At 40.8% G+C, this 16,934-nt stretch overlaps 1 protein-coding gene across 1 annotated transcript; it reads left to right on the top strand.

Annotated features, from left to right (window-relative positions):
• Positions 1 to 95: 95 nt before the first annotated feature.
• LOC101175671 (sodium- and chloride-dependent GABA transporter 2) lies at positions 96 to 13,592 on the top strand. Its single transcript, XM_078929522.1, has 14 exons — positions 96 to 398; positions 8,119 to 8,253; positions 8,560 to 8,700; positions 9,191 to 9,272; positions 9,354 to 9,484; positions 9,582 to 9,718; positions 9,797 to 9,900; positions 9,985 to 10,109; positions 11,607 to 11,719; positions 11,800 to 11,937; positions 12,078 to 12,180; positions 12,334 to 12,434; positions 13,054 to 13,224; positions 13,339 to 13,592. The coding sequence occupies exons 1-14, from the start codon at positions 239 to 241 to the stop codon at positions 13,447 to 13,449; spliced, it is 1,752 nt and encodes a 583-aa protein (XP_078785648.1). The 5' UTR covers positions 96 to 238; the 3' UTR covers positions 13,450 to 13,592.
• Positions 13,593 to 16,934: the final 3,342 nt, after the last annotated feature.

Raw genomic sequence — 16,934 nt, 5'->3', positions numbered from 1 at the left:
TCAGACTCATCTGCACAGTGATGTGGCATGACATAAAGCCCTGTTTAAATACTAGCAAACAGTGGAACCGGGCCTCCCCTTTTGTGTGTTCTCAGTTCACACTCGCCCTCAGGATAATATATGCTTCCACTGAAAACTGATTAACCCTTCAGACAGTTACTCATTTCATGACTCGGAAAAGTGAAGAAGCAGCTCACAGACCACAGAGGTGGACAGGATCAGGTCTGCGTTTGCTGACATGTCAAACCAAGAAGGTGCTCAGAAAGCAACCCCAGCAGAGGTGGAGGAGAGAGGACACTGGGGCAGTAAGGTGGAGTTTCTTCTGGCTGTGGCAGGAAATGTTGTTGGCTTTGGAAATGTGTGGAGGTTTCCTTACCTCTGCTACAAAAATGGAGGGGGTAAGTGCATAACGGTAAGGGTAGGCCGAAGTCTTTTTGCTAAGATCAATAAAGTCATCCAAGTTTCCTCATGAAGAGAGATGAAAAAGCTTCAAATGTAAAACAAAAACACAGGTAAAACTCAAGGTAAAAATTGGTATGAATTAAAACTTTAAGTAACGTTCTATTTAGGAAATGGGTAAATGAAGGTTTTGATTGAAGCATATTTTCTCCAAATATTTTCAACAAAATACTATGTGGAAAAGAGGAAAGTTAAGCAGCAGACAGGTTTAGGAGTCACATGAGAAGCTCATGAGTTTTTGTCGAAAGAGTATATTTGTCATTGCACAGTCTTACAGTTTGTGTAACAAACCGGGACCCCCCCCCCCCCCCCCCCATCCGTTCATAAATAACAGTAACTAGGCACCATTAAAAGTAAAAAACAAAAATGTACTTTTCAAAAACAAAAAACAATTAAAAATAAAATTTGGGCCAAAGAACAATGTTACTCAGCTTCATATGTATGTGGGGGTAGGGGGGTTAGCTATGTCAAGGAATATTTTTTTGCAGATATTAACAAGTATCGCGCACTAGAAAGGCTAGAGCAGATCATCACCACAACCCCATGCAATTAAAATTCACAAGTTGGATGAACGTTTGGTTCCATTCTTACATTTTTTGATCCGTATGAACTAAGATATTCACAATCTATGTTTTTTAAAAAAAAGCATGCAGGAGCAGCATTTCTAATTTTTATCATCATAGTTATTTTCCTAAGCTTGACAATTTCACCCAACATCCTCAACTTTTAAGATAGTATTCCATTTTTGCAAATATTTTTATCTCTTCTTTATGTGTGGTTTGGGACCACAGATAAAGGCAGACTCTGTCGGGTAGTGAAAAGTCTCTGGACTCCCATTTAAATCCATAGACTGTAGGCTGTAAGTTGTGAGGACCTGGGAACGATGGATGTAAATACAAACTGTATTTTTAGAGCTGAATTATGACAGATCACAGAAACATAGAGATGCCTTTGTGCAGAAGCAATCAGGTAAGAAGGTGTCCAATCTTAAGGTGGAAACTCCGGGTCCAAAAGGCGTGGCGGGACAAAACTTTGATCTTGTGGGTTAGGTCCAAAATGAGGCAGGGTCATTACAGAGTCTGAGCAGTCTGAGAGAAATCCAATCCATTACAAAATTCAGCTCTTTTGGGGGGGGGTTTCTGTCTGAAATACAGATCTAATGAGCTGACTATAAAATAACATAATCTGTTATTAATTTGTGGATTGGAGTGCTCCTGCCCCAGATGAAAAAAGGTCTTGTTCACGAGTGAGGGAAGATTGGACCTTGAAATTGACAGGAAGTTTGGCTCAGCGTCCACTCTTATGTGTTCACTGTGTCGGCCCGTTATGGTGAACAGAGCTCAGCCAGAAAGCAAAGCTCTCAATTTACCGGCCTATGTTCCAATACTCACCTGTGGTCATGAGCTCTGGGTCATGACCGGGAGAACGAGAACGAGGTCCCGAATACAAGCGGCTGAAATGAGCTTCCTCTGTAGGGTGGCTGGGCGCTCACTTAGAGATAGGGGGAGGAGCTGGGTCACCTGGAGAGAGCTTGGAGTAGAACCGCTGCTCTTCGAGAGGTGGCTTGGGCATCTGGTCCGGATGCCTCCCTGGGGAGGTGTTCTGGGCATGTCCCACTGGGCAGAGGCCCCGGGGCAGACCCAGGACACGCTGGAGAGACTAAATCTCATTGGCTGGCATGAGAACATCTTAGGGTCCCCCCAGAGGAGCTGCTTAAACTGCTTCCCCCGTGATCAGGTTCTGGATGAGTGGAAGAAGCTGATTGGATGTCAATAATTGATTACGATTTTACTCTAAATTTTTCATTGAAAAGGGCCATATTGACTTTGCTTTATCATTTTTTTTCTAACTGTGACCAGAAGGTTTAAGACAAAATCTTTTCATTTGAAAAAGCCCTGAAGCATTTTAATTAATTTAATTTAATTAAGTTCAGTCTTTCATAAAAAAAAGCTGCAAATGTTTTATTTCAAAAACGTTATGTAAGGTATTGTGGCCAGGATGGGTTTTTCTGCTTTTATTTTGGTTTATTTGTTAATTCCTGTTGTCCTCTGATTTCAGGGTCTTTATTGTGGGAGGTCATTCTCCCTCAGTGTTATCACCTGTTCTCCCTGTTGTGCGCACCTGTTTGTTGTTGGTTAATCCCTCCTCCTGTTTTAGAATCTGCGTCTTCCTCACATTTGTTGCCTGATTGTTTTGTGTGTTTTCAGAGCTACGAGCATCTGGCAGTATTTTGAGCTGTTATCTGTTCGGTTCCAAAATAAAAGGAACCTTTTGATTCTGAGCTTTCTGCATCCTGCACATAGTGTCCACACGGTTCCTGACACGTTATCCTGTAAGCTCGAACTGAAAATGTGACAGTTTTACAAATGTCATTTAGAAAAAAAAAAAAAGTAATGTCAAGAAAAGATCAATTGTATGAAACTGGAAACAGCAAGTGTGACTGACATTACATCAGAAAAATGCGGTGCAGTAGTTCAAAGTACAGAGCAGTTCATGACTGATTCACGATAGTCAATGGAAAATCTCTGTTGTTCTCTAACTCCATTAAATCAATTCAAAGAAAGGCTAGAACTGCTTGTCTTTGTCAAACCTATGCTTTCCCATGACCCCACCCTTACATTGATGTGTTCTCCCTACCATGATTATATTTTTTACTCAAGGTGGTCAAAGCAGTTACAAAAAAACTGAGTATCAGCCACAGATTTTGCAAAAAGAACTGTATAAGAACCAATCAGCTGCTAAGTCTGTAATGAATCATACATGTATAATCAAAAATATAATATTTTAAAAAAGGAGAGCAAAATAGAAAACTCGACAATGACTAAAAGACCATAAGAAAAAGAGCTATTCAGGTAAGGGTTTAAAAGAAAAATCATCAAGGATCACTAGAGCGCTATTGTCTCTTTGAAAAACAAAGTTGTTCAAAATAAAAACATACTGTACATTTAAAGTATTTGATTCTACTGAGCTTAAGGAAATATTTGGCGAAGTAGATTTTTTTTTGTGTGGCATATCTCTGTAAATATTACCTCACGCTCCTACTTACTGCGTTCCACATTAATAAGTCTGATGTCATATGACAGATATAGGTACTCAGTAATATAAGGCTAAATAATTGTTAGGAACGCTCAACACCCAAAATAATGTGTTTGTGATGTATTATTACAAAAATGTCACAAAAAAGAGTTTTATTTTCATTTATGTTTTGATTTGATTAGATTTATTTCAATATTACTTGTAGTCAATACAATAAAAAAATCTGCAGATTTATCAAATTCATTACAGAAATTATGAAATGAATAAATAAACATAGTTAAAGAAAAACTAAACAAAGACCAATTTAAGTAACTTTTGCTCAATTAAATATAGTGATCATCAACTAAAGTCAAGTAGAGCTTAATTTATTGCTTGAAAAGAAGTTGGAAGAAATGAGTTTATATAATCCCACCCCTACTGAGTTCATTCAATTTATAGTTTTGCATACTTTTCGTGATGCGGTTGTGATTAGATAGATTTTTTTCAAGGTAACAAAATCAAATGCTTATTGATGATTGATTATCTTCAGAAACTTTCATAATTTAGGTAAACAGTAACATGAATCACACACCATGTAATATGTAATACTGATAGATTATAATCAGATTACAAATTCCTTAAATCCAGATATCATTGCTACACTTTTGCAGATCAACATATCAAGTTACAAAATTGCTGTATTTATTATCCTGATTAGCCTCAGAAAGAATTCTTCATATTGATTCACACTTGAGGTAACCAATATATAATAATCATTAATTATCATTAGAACACATTGTCACATTAAACCAGTAATTATTGCAACACATTGAAGATCAAGTAAAGAAAATCAACAGCTTCTTGACCCTGCGACAGACTGGCGACCTGTCCAGGATGTCCCCTGCCTTCGCCCACAAGTAACCGTGATAGGCTCCAGCAGCCCTGTGACCCCAAAAGGGATAAAACGGTAGAAAATGAATGAACATCTTATTAATTGTAATTTAAACATTTCAGTAATCAGTAGTTGCAGATTGCACAATGTAAAACTCATTGGTTGTAATTAAAAGAGATTTGATTATTTCACCGCAATCAACTTCACACATGTATTTGGAATTATTGAAACACCTGTTGATCCTTAACTCCTCTCATCTTCATAATGTGAAATCAGAGTTAATTTATGCATTTTCTTGAATATTTAGGTATTCGAATATTGTTTGAGCTCATCAGTTAACCTGTTTTAAAGTTTAGTGCCACACACAGACACACAGAAACCTTTCTTTGTGGTTCTTATCAATTTGATCTTTAAATTCCTACATCCTCTCATTTTATAGCCTCCTTCATTTTCTAAGAACGGTTTTGGATATTGAATGGCGTATACTTATATAGCGCATTCACACACTGATGGCGGCTCCGCTGTCAAACACTGGCGCCAACCTCCACCAGAGGCAAGGTGGGGTTCAGTGTCTTCCCCAAGGACACTTTGACACATGGACGGCCAGGGCGGGAATCAAACCTGCAATGGTAGTAATTTCCCAAAGTTGCACAGTGTAAAAATCAAAACTGTCATACATTTTTAAAAGTCTGGACTGATAAAAGAAATTGTTTGTTAGATCAAGATATCTGGGTTTATGTACAATTCTGATGGCTTGTTTCTGAAGTAAAAAGAGAGGATGTAGTGAGCTCTTATAATTATTCCCCCAAATTTCTATACCGTAGGTGAAATATGGTAAAATTAAGAAGCTTTATAATAAATATCTACTGATGTATTCTAATTTATACTTAGATATATTTATGATAAAAATAATTTTTGAGACATTAGTTTGTATATGTCTGATGTGTAGTTTCCAACATAATTTGATCCATGAAAACCCCTGAAAGAATTTGATTTCTGTAACACTTTCAATTGAGACAGAATTTATTTTAATTGAGAGTTCGGCATTGGCGTTGTAATTTTAAACAAAATAACGCTTTGGTGTTATAGGTTCAAAGATAATTTGTTGTAATCCATCCAGGATTTTATTTTGTTTAACTTTGTGTTCACCACATTGATAAGTTCCCTATGACTGTCTGTGGAATAGAATATATTTGTGTCATTAGCAAATAATGTTATTTTTAAAAGTTTTGAAACATTGAATATAAAATATATGTAAATATTAAATAGCAGCGGGTCCGGAATTGATCCTTGTGGGACAGCCCAACTTATCTCTATGGTTTTGTGATGTAAAGTCATCAATCTTGAGAAGTTTTCTTCCTGTTAAATAGCTTTTGACCCAAGTTAGCGCTAGTCCTCTTATTCCAAACACTTTCAGTTTGCCAAGTAAGATGTCATGATTGAGAGTGTCAAATGCTTTTTTTAAGTCAAAAATTCCAGCTGCAATTTTTCTTTTTGTCCAGAGCATTTATGATTTCCTCCACAGTAATGATAGTCAATCCGCTTGATCTGTTTTCTCTAAGACCATATTGGTTTTTATTTATAATGCTATGCTTATGCTGGGCAAACAGATGAGAGCTGAAGACCTCTTGTGTTGGACATATTTTAGTTTTTTATTTATTTATTTTTTTTAACTTGTCCTGTCCAACAGCTGGGCAAACAGATGATAGCTGAGGGCCTCTTGTGTTGGACATATTTTACTTTAACAAGAGGGGTTATGAATCTTCTAACAAACCAGAGGTATATCTGAATAAACCCCTTTTGTAATCGAGGCCAATCTTTATTCATTATAATCGTATTTTAAAATCCTTTGTGTTGGACCGGACGAAAAAGGAAAGGAGGGAGGAAGAAAGAGGGATATTAGAGAAGGGGGGTAGGAAGGTGATTACAGGGGGGGTAAACCATGAAGCAGCTTAGGACAACAAGTTTCTGGATGTTTATCGTCACGGTGAGGTTCAGATGTAATACAAATCTGGAAGGGGCGGGGCCTGTCCACACACACCGCAAAAATGTCCACATGTCAACATGTACACCATACAGATAGTGTTCACACAAGCATACTTATGCATTCAAACCAACTAGTGTGAAATATTTCATTCAATCAAACAAAAATTTGTGCAAAGGTGAGCTAAAACCTGTGCTCAAGTGAGTGTTTATGTTCTTCTAAAATGGATGGTGGAATGTGAAAAGAAGGAGCGAGAGTGCCCAGCAATCCCCACACCAAGACCCCCGCCGCAGCAGCCGCGGCAGCCAGAACCCCCCAACGCCACACGGCAGCAGGCGGAGAACAACTGCCCCCCGGGCGACCACATCCGCCACCCAGGCCAGGGCCAGCAGGACCGCCGTGAGGCCCCCAGAGCCAGAGAGCAGGGAGGCATGGGGGGACAGAGAGCAGCCCCCCGCCGCGCCGGGGGGGCCCAACGCGGGGCCCCGCCCGAGAAGAGTGCCCACAGCCCAAAATGAGCCCTTCATCACCACCCAGGAGTTCTGGGCATCCCCCCGCCCCAACCCCAGGTACCAGCCAGGACCCCCAAGGGAGACCCGCTCCACGCTCCAGGCAGCCACCCACCCGGCGCACGGTTGGTCCAGGAAGGAGCAAGGCAGGGGCCAGCCACCCCCGCCCAGGAAGAGGGCACCCAGGAGAAAAAGGGGGCCCACAAGAAGTGTTGTAAACATGGCCCGACCAGGCTCGGCCACAGTTGGAAATTTGGCCGAGGGGCAAGGACCAGAACCCACACCACAGGAAGACGGACACCCCCGGCTCAGGTGTAATGCGATCCCTGAGCTTTCTAGCTTTGCCTCCCTGCGTGGAGAGAGGACTGCCGGGGCCAGGAAACCAGCACCCTGGGGACACGGCCGCCGTTGCGTAGGGCATCTCCTGATTACTCACAGTGATGTCCCATCACCCTCCCCACCAAGGGGCGCTAAATGTCTGAGGTGCAGTTAAAATTGGCGGGTAGGGCGCTAAGCGGACATCTGCTGCTTGCTGGGCACCCCCCCTACCAAGGGGCCCTAAATGTCGTACATGTCTAAAGTGCAAATAAAACCGAGAGAGGGGGGGCCTATTCCATATGGCAACCATGGGAGGGGGACCACTGCCAAATAGTTTCTCCCCCCAAGGTGCATCGCAAGCTTAACCCCCCACCCCCTCACCCTAATTTGAAATTATATGAGGAAGGGGGTAAGTCGGGGACAGCTGGTAGACTGTCCCCTGGTGGTCAAACAGCCATCCCCCAGCCGTCCCAAACATAGGGCCCAGGTCCCCTCAGCCCAGGGGTCCCATCCCCCGAGGCGCAGACACCCCAGGCCCCACACCACCCACCCCGCACAGAGAGAGAGGAACCAGAAAGCGTTGCTCTCCCCCGGAGCAAGGAATACTGCCCCTGGGAATACTGGGAATATTTTTTCTAACATTTTTTAGAATTGTGGATGGAGAGAAACACGACTACAGTTTGTAAATTGGTGTTTGTCTTTGCTCTTATAGAGAGGTACCAATTTAGCCATTTTAATTTATGAGAATCTCCAAGTAGTTTGTTTAACTGTAGTTTGTTTAGAACTACAGTTTAAAGAATTTAATTTTTTTTATCTACTCTGGAAAGATTCATAGTAGGAAAATTACTAAATTTGTAAATGTGTTTATTATTTTTTTTTTTTTTTTACTGAATCTGTCTTTAATCATATATTAAAAAACCTGTTTTATCCTTTAAATCCAGGTGCATTCTTGGTGCCATATTTGGTATTTGTGGTGACTTGTGGAGTTCCTTTGTTCCTGCTGGAAACAACGGTTGGTCAGTACACCCAGGAAGGTGGGATCACCTGCTGGAGGAAACTGTGCCCACTGGCAGAAGGTCATTTTTTTTTCTAATAATTTTCAATGTGCATGTTTGCTTCTCTACAACTTTGTGAGCCCTCACTGCCCTGGATACCCCATACAAAACTACTTTTTGAGGGAAACATTTTGTTTCGGTTAACTGGAAATTTTAAAAGGTTTTTGACTGATATTCAGGATCCCTGCTGTGCTCTGATAGTTGGTGAAAACAGTAAACAGAAAGATTACATTAACATTTTTATGTTAGAAAATATCAAGTATGGTGAACAATAATCATATTTTAAATATTTACTGATTATAAAAACGTTTCAATCTTGCCTTGCAGGGATCGGCTACGGTGGACAGCTGATTCTTTTCTACAGCTGCATGACCTATATCATCATTCTCTCCTGGGCTTTGCTCTATCTCATGTTCTCCTTCAGCTCCCAGCTTCCTTGGGCCAACTGCAACAACGACTGGAACACAGGTCTCCCTGCTAAATCAAATCGAATATTGAATTTTAGAAAGCACTTTAATACAACAGTAACACACAGTGCTACAGTGCTTTAAATCTCATCACATAGAGAGCCAGTTTGACACATTTTAGATCAAAGAAGGCCATAATTCACTTTTAGAATCCTTAATTTAGAATAATTTAAAATACAACACATTATTATATTTAACATAACTTAAATATTAAGATGTTCCTTTCTGAATCCCTCCTTTTTTGTATCACTCCAGTAAGATGATGGAATCAAATTTACCTGGTCTGCTTTCAGTTCAGACCCTGTTTTAAATGGAGCTTTTTCTCTCAAGAGTTAGTAGTTACTACCTTAAATCTTACGGAAATCATTTTAATTTCCAGCATTCTGAACTTACCTGGATGTCTCTTTTGTTTAGCACCTTTGGAGAAATTTTATTTGTAAACTGGGGCTTTAGAAATACATTTCAATGAATTGTTTTTAACTGATTTTCAGATGACTGTGTAGACTTCTCAACAAATAATAACTCCTGGATCAACAAGACCAACCCGACCTCAGCTGCCACACAGTTTTGGGAGTATGCATCATGTTATCAATCCTACTAAAAGCATTCCAAAGTGATCCTTAAAAAACACGTTGTTTTCATTTTTATTTCTAGACGACGTGTACTGGCTATTTCTGGGGGCATTGAGGAAGTAGGCAGTATCAGATGGGAGGTGATGCTGTGTCTGATAGCAATGTGGATCATTTGCTACTTTTGCATCTGGAAAGGGGTCAAATCCACAGGAAAGGGGAGTTTCTTTTAAAGCTCTTTCAGTCTACAAAACTGCTGCATTTGTAAAACTCTGTTAGCGCTGAACATGCTTTTTGTGCGTGTTTGTGTTCTAGGTGGTGTATTTCACAGCCACCTTCCCCTATTTGATGTTATTAGTTCTTTTGATCCGTGGACTCACGCTTCCTGGTGCTCTTCAGGGAATAGAGTTTTATCTCATACCAGATCTGTCAAGGCTCACAGACCCCCAGGTAGGAGCATGACATTGTATTAGAACGGAAAGCACAGCCAGACACAAATGTCCATGCGCTGCTGCTGTGTTGGAACAGGTGTGGATGGAGGCGGGGGCTCAGATCTTCTTCTCCTACAGTGTTGGTGTGGGTTCTCTAACAGTTCTAGGCAGCTACAACAAACACAACAATAACTGTTACAAGTAAGGATTTGTCTATATCCCTGAAAGTTTTATGATCTTACTAAATTTCACAGAGGCAATCAAATTTTTTCCTGTATTTTCCAGAGATTGCTTGTACCTGTGTTTGCTGAACAGTGGGACCAGTTTTGTCGCTGGGTTTGCAGTTTTCTCTGTGTTGGGATTCATGGCAAATGAGCAAGGTGTACCTATTGCAGAAGTGGCCGAATCAGGTAGTATTTACGTTATTAAAATTATCTTTGAAGCTGATACATCACCATGCAATGTTCTAATTAAATGTAAAAAAAAGAAACTAATCATTTGAATTAAATTTTAATTGTAGACTTGATTCAACAGTTCTGGCAGACATCAGGCATGCGTGTAAATAGAAAATCAAACATTTTTCTTTATGTATTGCTTTATGTATTCAATTATAAATGTCAGCAACTGTACATGCACACCTATAATTCTTTATTTTAAAACTTTGTATCTTTATCGCTATCTGTGCCACATTCAAATTGGTTTGTTTGGATAATTCAGATGAGACAAAAAACAAAACAAAAAAAAACACAGCGCTAAGTCTCATAAAACTTCTCACACATAATCAAGTTAGGAACGTCGATATATGAAAACCCTGCTAGTAAGACAGAAGTATGTCTTGTGTAATTTTTAAACTTTTTTTTTTAAGAAAACAACCACAGTGTGGAATTTTCCATTCTAACCCAATTACAGTCTTCACCTAAATTATGGATAAGATTGTAGTTTGTTTTTCCCACCAAATTATTACCGTATTTTCCGGACTATAAGTCGCTCCGGAGTATAAGTTGCACCAGCCCAAAAATGCATTATAAAGTAGAAAAAAACACAGATAAGTCGCACTGGACTATAAGTCGCATTTTGACGGGAAATTTATTTGAAAAAATCTGAGACCAAGAACTAATAAGTTCCACAGCCTCATATGACACAATCATAGCAAACTGTTTATCTCATAATTTCACAGTAATTCTTTCTCAAACGTATTTATTTATTCCTTTCATGAAGCATCATTGGCCAACTAATACTCTGTTTTCATCCTGTATTTGTAGAATGTAGTCATTTTTATTGCATTTCTGAATCTATGAAATCATTGGAAAATAGAATATTATGTTGTTAGCCTTCAAGATCTTATTGTAAAAAAAAGGTTTGCTGATTCTCTGAGTCACTTAACATACTCTTAACACTTAACATACCTCATGCATCAAATTGACCCAGGAACATCATCTCTGTTCCTCACAAATGAACATAACAGGAGGGTTAACAATGTATTTATTTCAATTCAGTTCTAATATAAGTCGCTGCGGAGTATAAGTCGCACCCCTTGCCAAACTATGAAAAAAAGGGCGACTTATAGTCCGGAAAATACGGTACACCCTTTTTCCTTTACTGTTCTCACTTGTATAGATGTCACTGTAACTAAATCACAAAACAGTAATTTCAAAGGCTTAAAATTCTTGATTATTGAACAAAACACAAAAAGATGGATAGAAGCATAAGAAGTTGTGATAAAGTTACGCTTTTTGCTAGTTTTTGTCTAAAATTGATGTTTGTCCTCTTCCTTGGTCGATGATGCTATTTTTCTTTTGTAGCAGTGTGATCAAGACTTTGGAAAAAGACCAACATCTGGGAGCATTTTAACAACCTGTTAGAACTATTGTTTGAGATTTGACCAGAGCACTGATTTTGTTTTGCAGGTCCGGGTCTGGCGTTCATTGCATATCCTCAGGCTGTAGCCATGATGCCTGCTCCCCAACTGTGGTCCATCTGCTTCTTTGTCATGCTCATTCTTTTGGGTCTGGATACAGAAGTGAGACGTCTGAGCTGATGACTTCTTCACTGAAGTTTGCATTGGAATCGGAAAGTTCACGTCTGCTTTCATGTCTGCAGTTTGTTGCCATGGAGGTGGTGATGACGTCTGTCATAGACATGTTTCCCAGATTTATGCGCAGGCCAGGCAAACGGGAAGGATTTCTCCTCCTCTTCTGTTTGATATGCTTCTTCTCTCAGCTTGTCATGGTCACTGAAGTCAGTATTTAATATTAGTTATTTACAAGATTAATTTTTGCCAATTTCCTTTTTTTTTTTCAATCAGTCTGTCACAATGCTATGAAAATAATACGTTCTTGCTCCAGTTCAAGTCATAATAGTTCAACTCTTATCCCAAGGGAGGGATGTATGTGTTCCAGATGTTTGACTACTATGCCTGCAATGGAGCCTGCATCCTCTTTCTGTGTGTGTTTGAAAGTCTGGCACTGGGATGGGTGTTTGGTAAGGATGCTTCTTTTTTTTAAAGATATAAAAAAGTTATTTATTATGCTCAGGTGATAATATGGACAAATGATCTTTAAACATTCATTTAAAGACATGATTTAGTGTGTGAGGAGTTCATTAATAAAGGGGTGTGATCTGACCCATCTTCAGGGGCTGAGAGGTTGTATGGCATCATAAAGGACATGACAGGGGTGAACGCCAACCCGTTCTTCAAATTCTGCTGGCTGTACCTCACCCCCCTTGTCTCACTGGTCAGTGCAGATACATTGCTTCTTTGTTCCGGTGATCTTTTTGTTTTGTCTTTGCTGTAAGGGAGTCTTTCTCTCCACAGACACATTGCTTAGTACGGCGACCACACTAAAAGCCTTGTCTATTGGTCCCTATTATAGGCCAATACAGTGTTCCCTCGCCACATTGTGCTTCACCTTTCACAGTCTCGCTGTTTCACAGATTTTTTTCAGTGCAATTTTCCATGCATTTTTTTATAGCTCACGGTGTACTGCATCCTGTTTGGCTGTAGACTGTGTAAGTCTTATCCATGTCGTCTCTCCTGTACAGAAGGAGTCCAGTTTGCCAAATCCACACCAATGTTTTATTGCGAGCAGATCTTATTCTGAAATACTAGACTTATCAGAGTTTAAACAAGAGAGGAAAGTGTGATACGTGCATGTCTGTCTTAAAAAGTGAATAAAGTGTTTAGTGAGGAATTTTAAAAGACCTGCAATCCTACCTGGGGTATTTCACCTATTGCAGATTATTTGGACTGAACTGCTTTGAGACAACCTTGGTTGTGAAAATGTGCTTAATAAATGCAAAAAAAAGGTCACACAATTCTGAGAAGGAAGTAATTTTTTTCAATTTTTTTTTCAGGGATCGTTTATTTGTTCTTTAGTTGAGTACCAGCCTCTGACCTTTAATCGCTGGTACATTTACCCATCCTGGGCTTATGTGCTGGGCTGGGTACTAGCCCTCTCTTCCATTGTGCTTGTACCAGGATGGGCACTGTACAAACTGAGCACTGCAACTGGCACCCTCAGTCAGGTAGACTATTCTGATATTCACCAAAATAAAATGAAAATATTTTGAATTTTGCTCATTCATCTACTTAAAACATTTCAGTGACACAACAACATTAAATCTATTCTGTGACTGCAGCGCATCCATCATCTGTGCCATCCTGTCCTTAACAACTCACTGACTGAAAAAGGAGAAACCGAGCTGCAGAGCCTTGAGGAAGAACAACTGCAGCTGTTCACAGCCAGCTGATACAAAGCCCTTACAACATCTGATGACACAGAAGACATTTCAATCATTCAAGCATTCTCTTATCAATATTCTGAAATCAATTAGATTACTGGTATTCACAAGGATGCATAAGGAGCCACAATAAAAGTTATACTATTGTTACATTTGTACTGTTTTATGTTAACCCTTGTGCTATCTTAGATGACCCCACAAAGGTGGATAAAGGTGGAAAGATTTCATGTAATCTTTCATGTAATCTATGGACACCAGTGAAGATCACAAATCATTGAAGAATCATTGAAGAAAAAAGGTTCAGCGCACTCTCTAGTGGGTCTAGATGACCCAACTCCCAATGTTAACCCATGTGCTATCCTAGATGACCCCACCCTTAGATTGACGTGTTCTGCCTACCATGACAAAGGTGGATAAAGGTGGAAAGATTTCATGTAATCTTTCATGTAATCTATGGACACCAGTGAAGATCACAAATCATTGAAGAATCATTGAAGAAAAAAGGTTCAGCGCACTGTCTAGTGGGTCTAGATGACCCAACTCCCAATGTTAACCCATGTGCTATCCTAGATGACCCCACCCTTAGATTGACGTGTTCTCCCTACCATGACAAAGGTGGATAAAGGTGGAAAGATTTCATGTAATCCATGGACACCAGTGAAGAAATCATTGAAGAAAAAAGGTTCAGAGCACTGTCTAGTGGGTCTAGACGACCCAACACCCAATGTTGAAGTGCCCAGGAAAGCACAAGGGTTAAGTATATGCATGTGAATTCTTTGGGATATTTTTAATGATGCAAAATCTGACTGATCTTCAAATTAGTGCTAATTAAGCTTCTAAGCAGTAGTTGGATATTTGGTTAAAAAATGACAATAATGGTTTAAGCCGTTTTTTAGCTTTTGTGAAAGATGTGTTTTGGGTAAAACTGCAAAAGTTTTATCTAAAGAGCTTAAACAGTCAATGAAAATATCAAATAAATGGTTTTTCAGTTACTTGATGATGCTGATTGTTTTTTCTTTTATACACCATCTGACCACAGAAATCTTTGATTGCTATCAGATCTTTGTTGTCCTTCTAAAAGGCTGGATTTTATTTTACGAAAGTTTGAACTTTGAGAATTTAAAGAAGAGAAAAGTGTGAAAATGTTCATGTCTGTCTAAGAAAAGTGGTTTGTAGTGTGTAGTGTTTACTTTGCGAATTTCACCGATCACGATTTATTTTCAGAACGTAACTCCTGCAATAAACGAGGGAACTCTGTACTGGTGGAAAGGTAACGCAGATATATGCTTAGCTGCAGCAGAAGACATGGAAATTTGCTTTTTTTCATTATCACTGGATGAGAAACAGATGTGGAGGACACAGAACTGCTGCTCAGATTTAGCGCAAAGTGTGAGACGTTTGAAGAACTTCAAATTCTCAGCAAGAGTATGACGGGAGAGGATCCACTATTTTTTTTTTTTTTTTTTTTTACGTATCAGTATTTTTTTTCCTGACTCTTTGTCTTTGAAAATCACAGAGAGACGCCCTACCCGCCAATTTTAACTGCACCTTAGACATTTAGGGCCCCTTGGTATGGAGGGTGATGGGACATCACTGTGAGTAATCAGGAGATGTCCCCTCAGTGCCCTACCCGCCAATTTTAACTGCACCCCCTTTGTACACACACCCTCCCCCCCTCAAAATATACATTCAGACATAAACACACACACATGCACACACACACCCTCACTAACACACACGCACACACTCATTTCGCAAGGAAGGTGAGACCTTGGACCATCTGTCCCCTATCCCATCCCTGGTAGGGCATGCTGGGCCCTTGGCAGCGGCGGCCGTGTCCCCCGGGTGCCGGTTTCCTGGGCCCGGTGGTGCTTTCTCCGCGCGGGGAAGGGGATCCCTGAGCTTCCTGGCAAGGCCAGAAGCCGGGGTTCATATCACACCTGAGCCGGGGGTGTCTGTGTCCCTGTGGGGTGAGTTCTGGTCCTTGCCGCCGGTTGCTGGGCCCCGCCAAACTTCCAACTTTGGCCGAGCCTGGTCGGGCCATGTCTACAACAACCTTGGTGGGCTCCCTTCACTCTGGGGTGCCCCCTTCCTGGGCGGGGGCGGCTGGCCCCTGTCTTGCACCTTTCTGGACCAACCGTGGGCCAGGTGGATGGCTGCCTGGAGCGCGGAGCGGGTCTCCCTTGGGGGGTCCTGGCTCGTACCTGGGGTTGGGGCGGGGGGATGCCCAAAACCCCTGGGGGGTGATGGGGTGCTCGTCTGGGGCTGTGGGCATTCTTCTCGGGTGGGGCCTGGCGTTGGGCCCTCCTGGCACTGCGGGGGGGCTGCTCTCCTGATTGGGCTGGGGCGGCACTCTCTTTCCCCCCATGCCTCCTTGCTCTCTGGCTCTGGGGGCCTCGTGGCGGTCCTGCTGGCCCTGGCCTGGGTGGCAGACATGGTCACCCGGGGGGCAGTTGTTCTCTGCCTGCTGCCACGTGGCGTTGGGGGCTTCTGGCTGCTGCGGCTGCTGTGGCGGGGGTCTTAGTGTGGGGGTGGCTGGTCACTCCACCTCCTTCTTTTCACATTCCACCATCCATTTTAGAAGAACATAAACACTCAATAAGTCTTCCTTGTGAAACGTCTTGAAACCACAATGAACACACATCAAACAGTTTTTAAATCTTCTAACTTAACTTTTTTTACAGTTTTTAGAAAAAAACAGTTGCAACTTCCAGCTTTTTCTGCCACAATTATCACAAAAATGCATGTGAGATTGTGGAGGGGCTGTAGATCAACACAAACTATGAGTTTCTCCTTTTTTAATTTTTGGTTGCTGGTAAGCCGCTGGATTTTTTTGTCAAGGTTAAAGTGTGCAGTGGCTCAAAAAGGGTTGAAAAACACTGTTGTAGAGAAATACCAAAGAGGAGGTTTATGGATGCAGTGAACATTCAGGTAGCTGGAGTTAGAGGATGCAGACAACAGGGTTAGATGGAGGAAGCTGATTTGCGAACCCTTAAGGAAAAAGCTGGAAAAAAAATGACAGGTAGATGTGTAAGAGACTTCTATATGCAGATATCCTATAAAAGACTATTGGTAGATGTCTAAAAGTCACAAAATAGAGTTGTCTGAGATGTCCAATACACATTCTCCAATAGGGAATAACACTTGTGCTATCTTAGATGACCCCACCCTTACATTGACGTGTTCTCCCTACCATGACAAAGGTGGATAAAGGTGGAAAGATTTCATGTAATCCATGGACACCAGTGAAGATCACAAATCATTGAAGAAAAAAGGTTCAGAGCACTGTCTAGTGGGTCTGGATGACCCAACTCCCAATGTTAAAGTTCCTAGGATAGCACAAGGGTTACAGAGAATCTCCAGGGTTGCAGAACGAAATTGGCGCAAAACAAAACTAACAATTCATTACAAAATCTTTAAGGAAAAACTAACACAGTACAACCAATTTATTACACATTCAAAGTAAGAATACAATTCAAAATTAATTTCAGACA

This window comes from Oryzias latipes, chromosome 13 (assembly GCF_053564925.1).
Source record: "Oryzias latipes strain Hd-rR chromosome 13, Olatipes_Hd-rR_3.1".
In the NCBI taxonomy this organism is placed as follows: Eukaryota; Metazoa; Chordata; class Actinopteri; order Beloniformes; family Adrianichthyidae; genus Oryzias; species Oryzias latipes.
This window is presented reverse-complemented; position numbering and strand designations above follow the sequence as displayed.

Excerpts from the sequence above, each read along its gene's own strand:
- LOC101175671 (XM_078929522.1), top strand. The coding sequence starts at position 239 with ATGTCAAACCAAGAAGGTGCTCAGAAAGCAACCCCAGCAGAGGTGGAG. Across the intron at positions 8,254-8,559 it reads ACTGTGCCCACTGGCAGAAG|GGATCGGCTACGGTGGACAG; the intron begins GTCATTTTTTTT and ends CTTGCCTTGCAG. Across the intron at positions 9,485-9,581 it reads AGGGGTCAAATCCACAGGAA|AGGTGGTGTATTTCACAGCC; the intron begins AGGGGAGTTTCT and ends TGTTTGTGTTCT.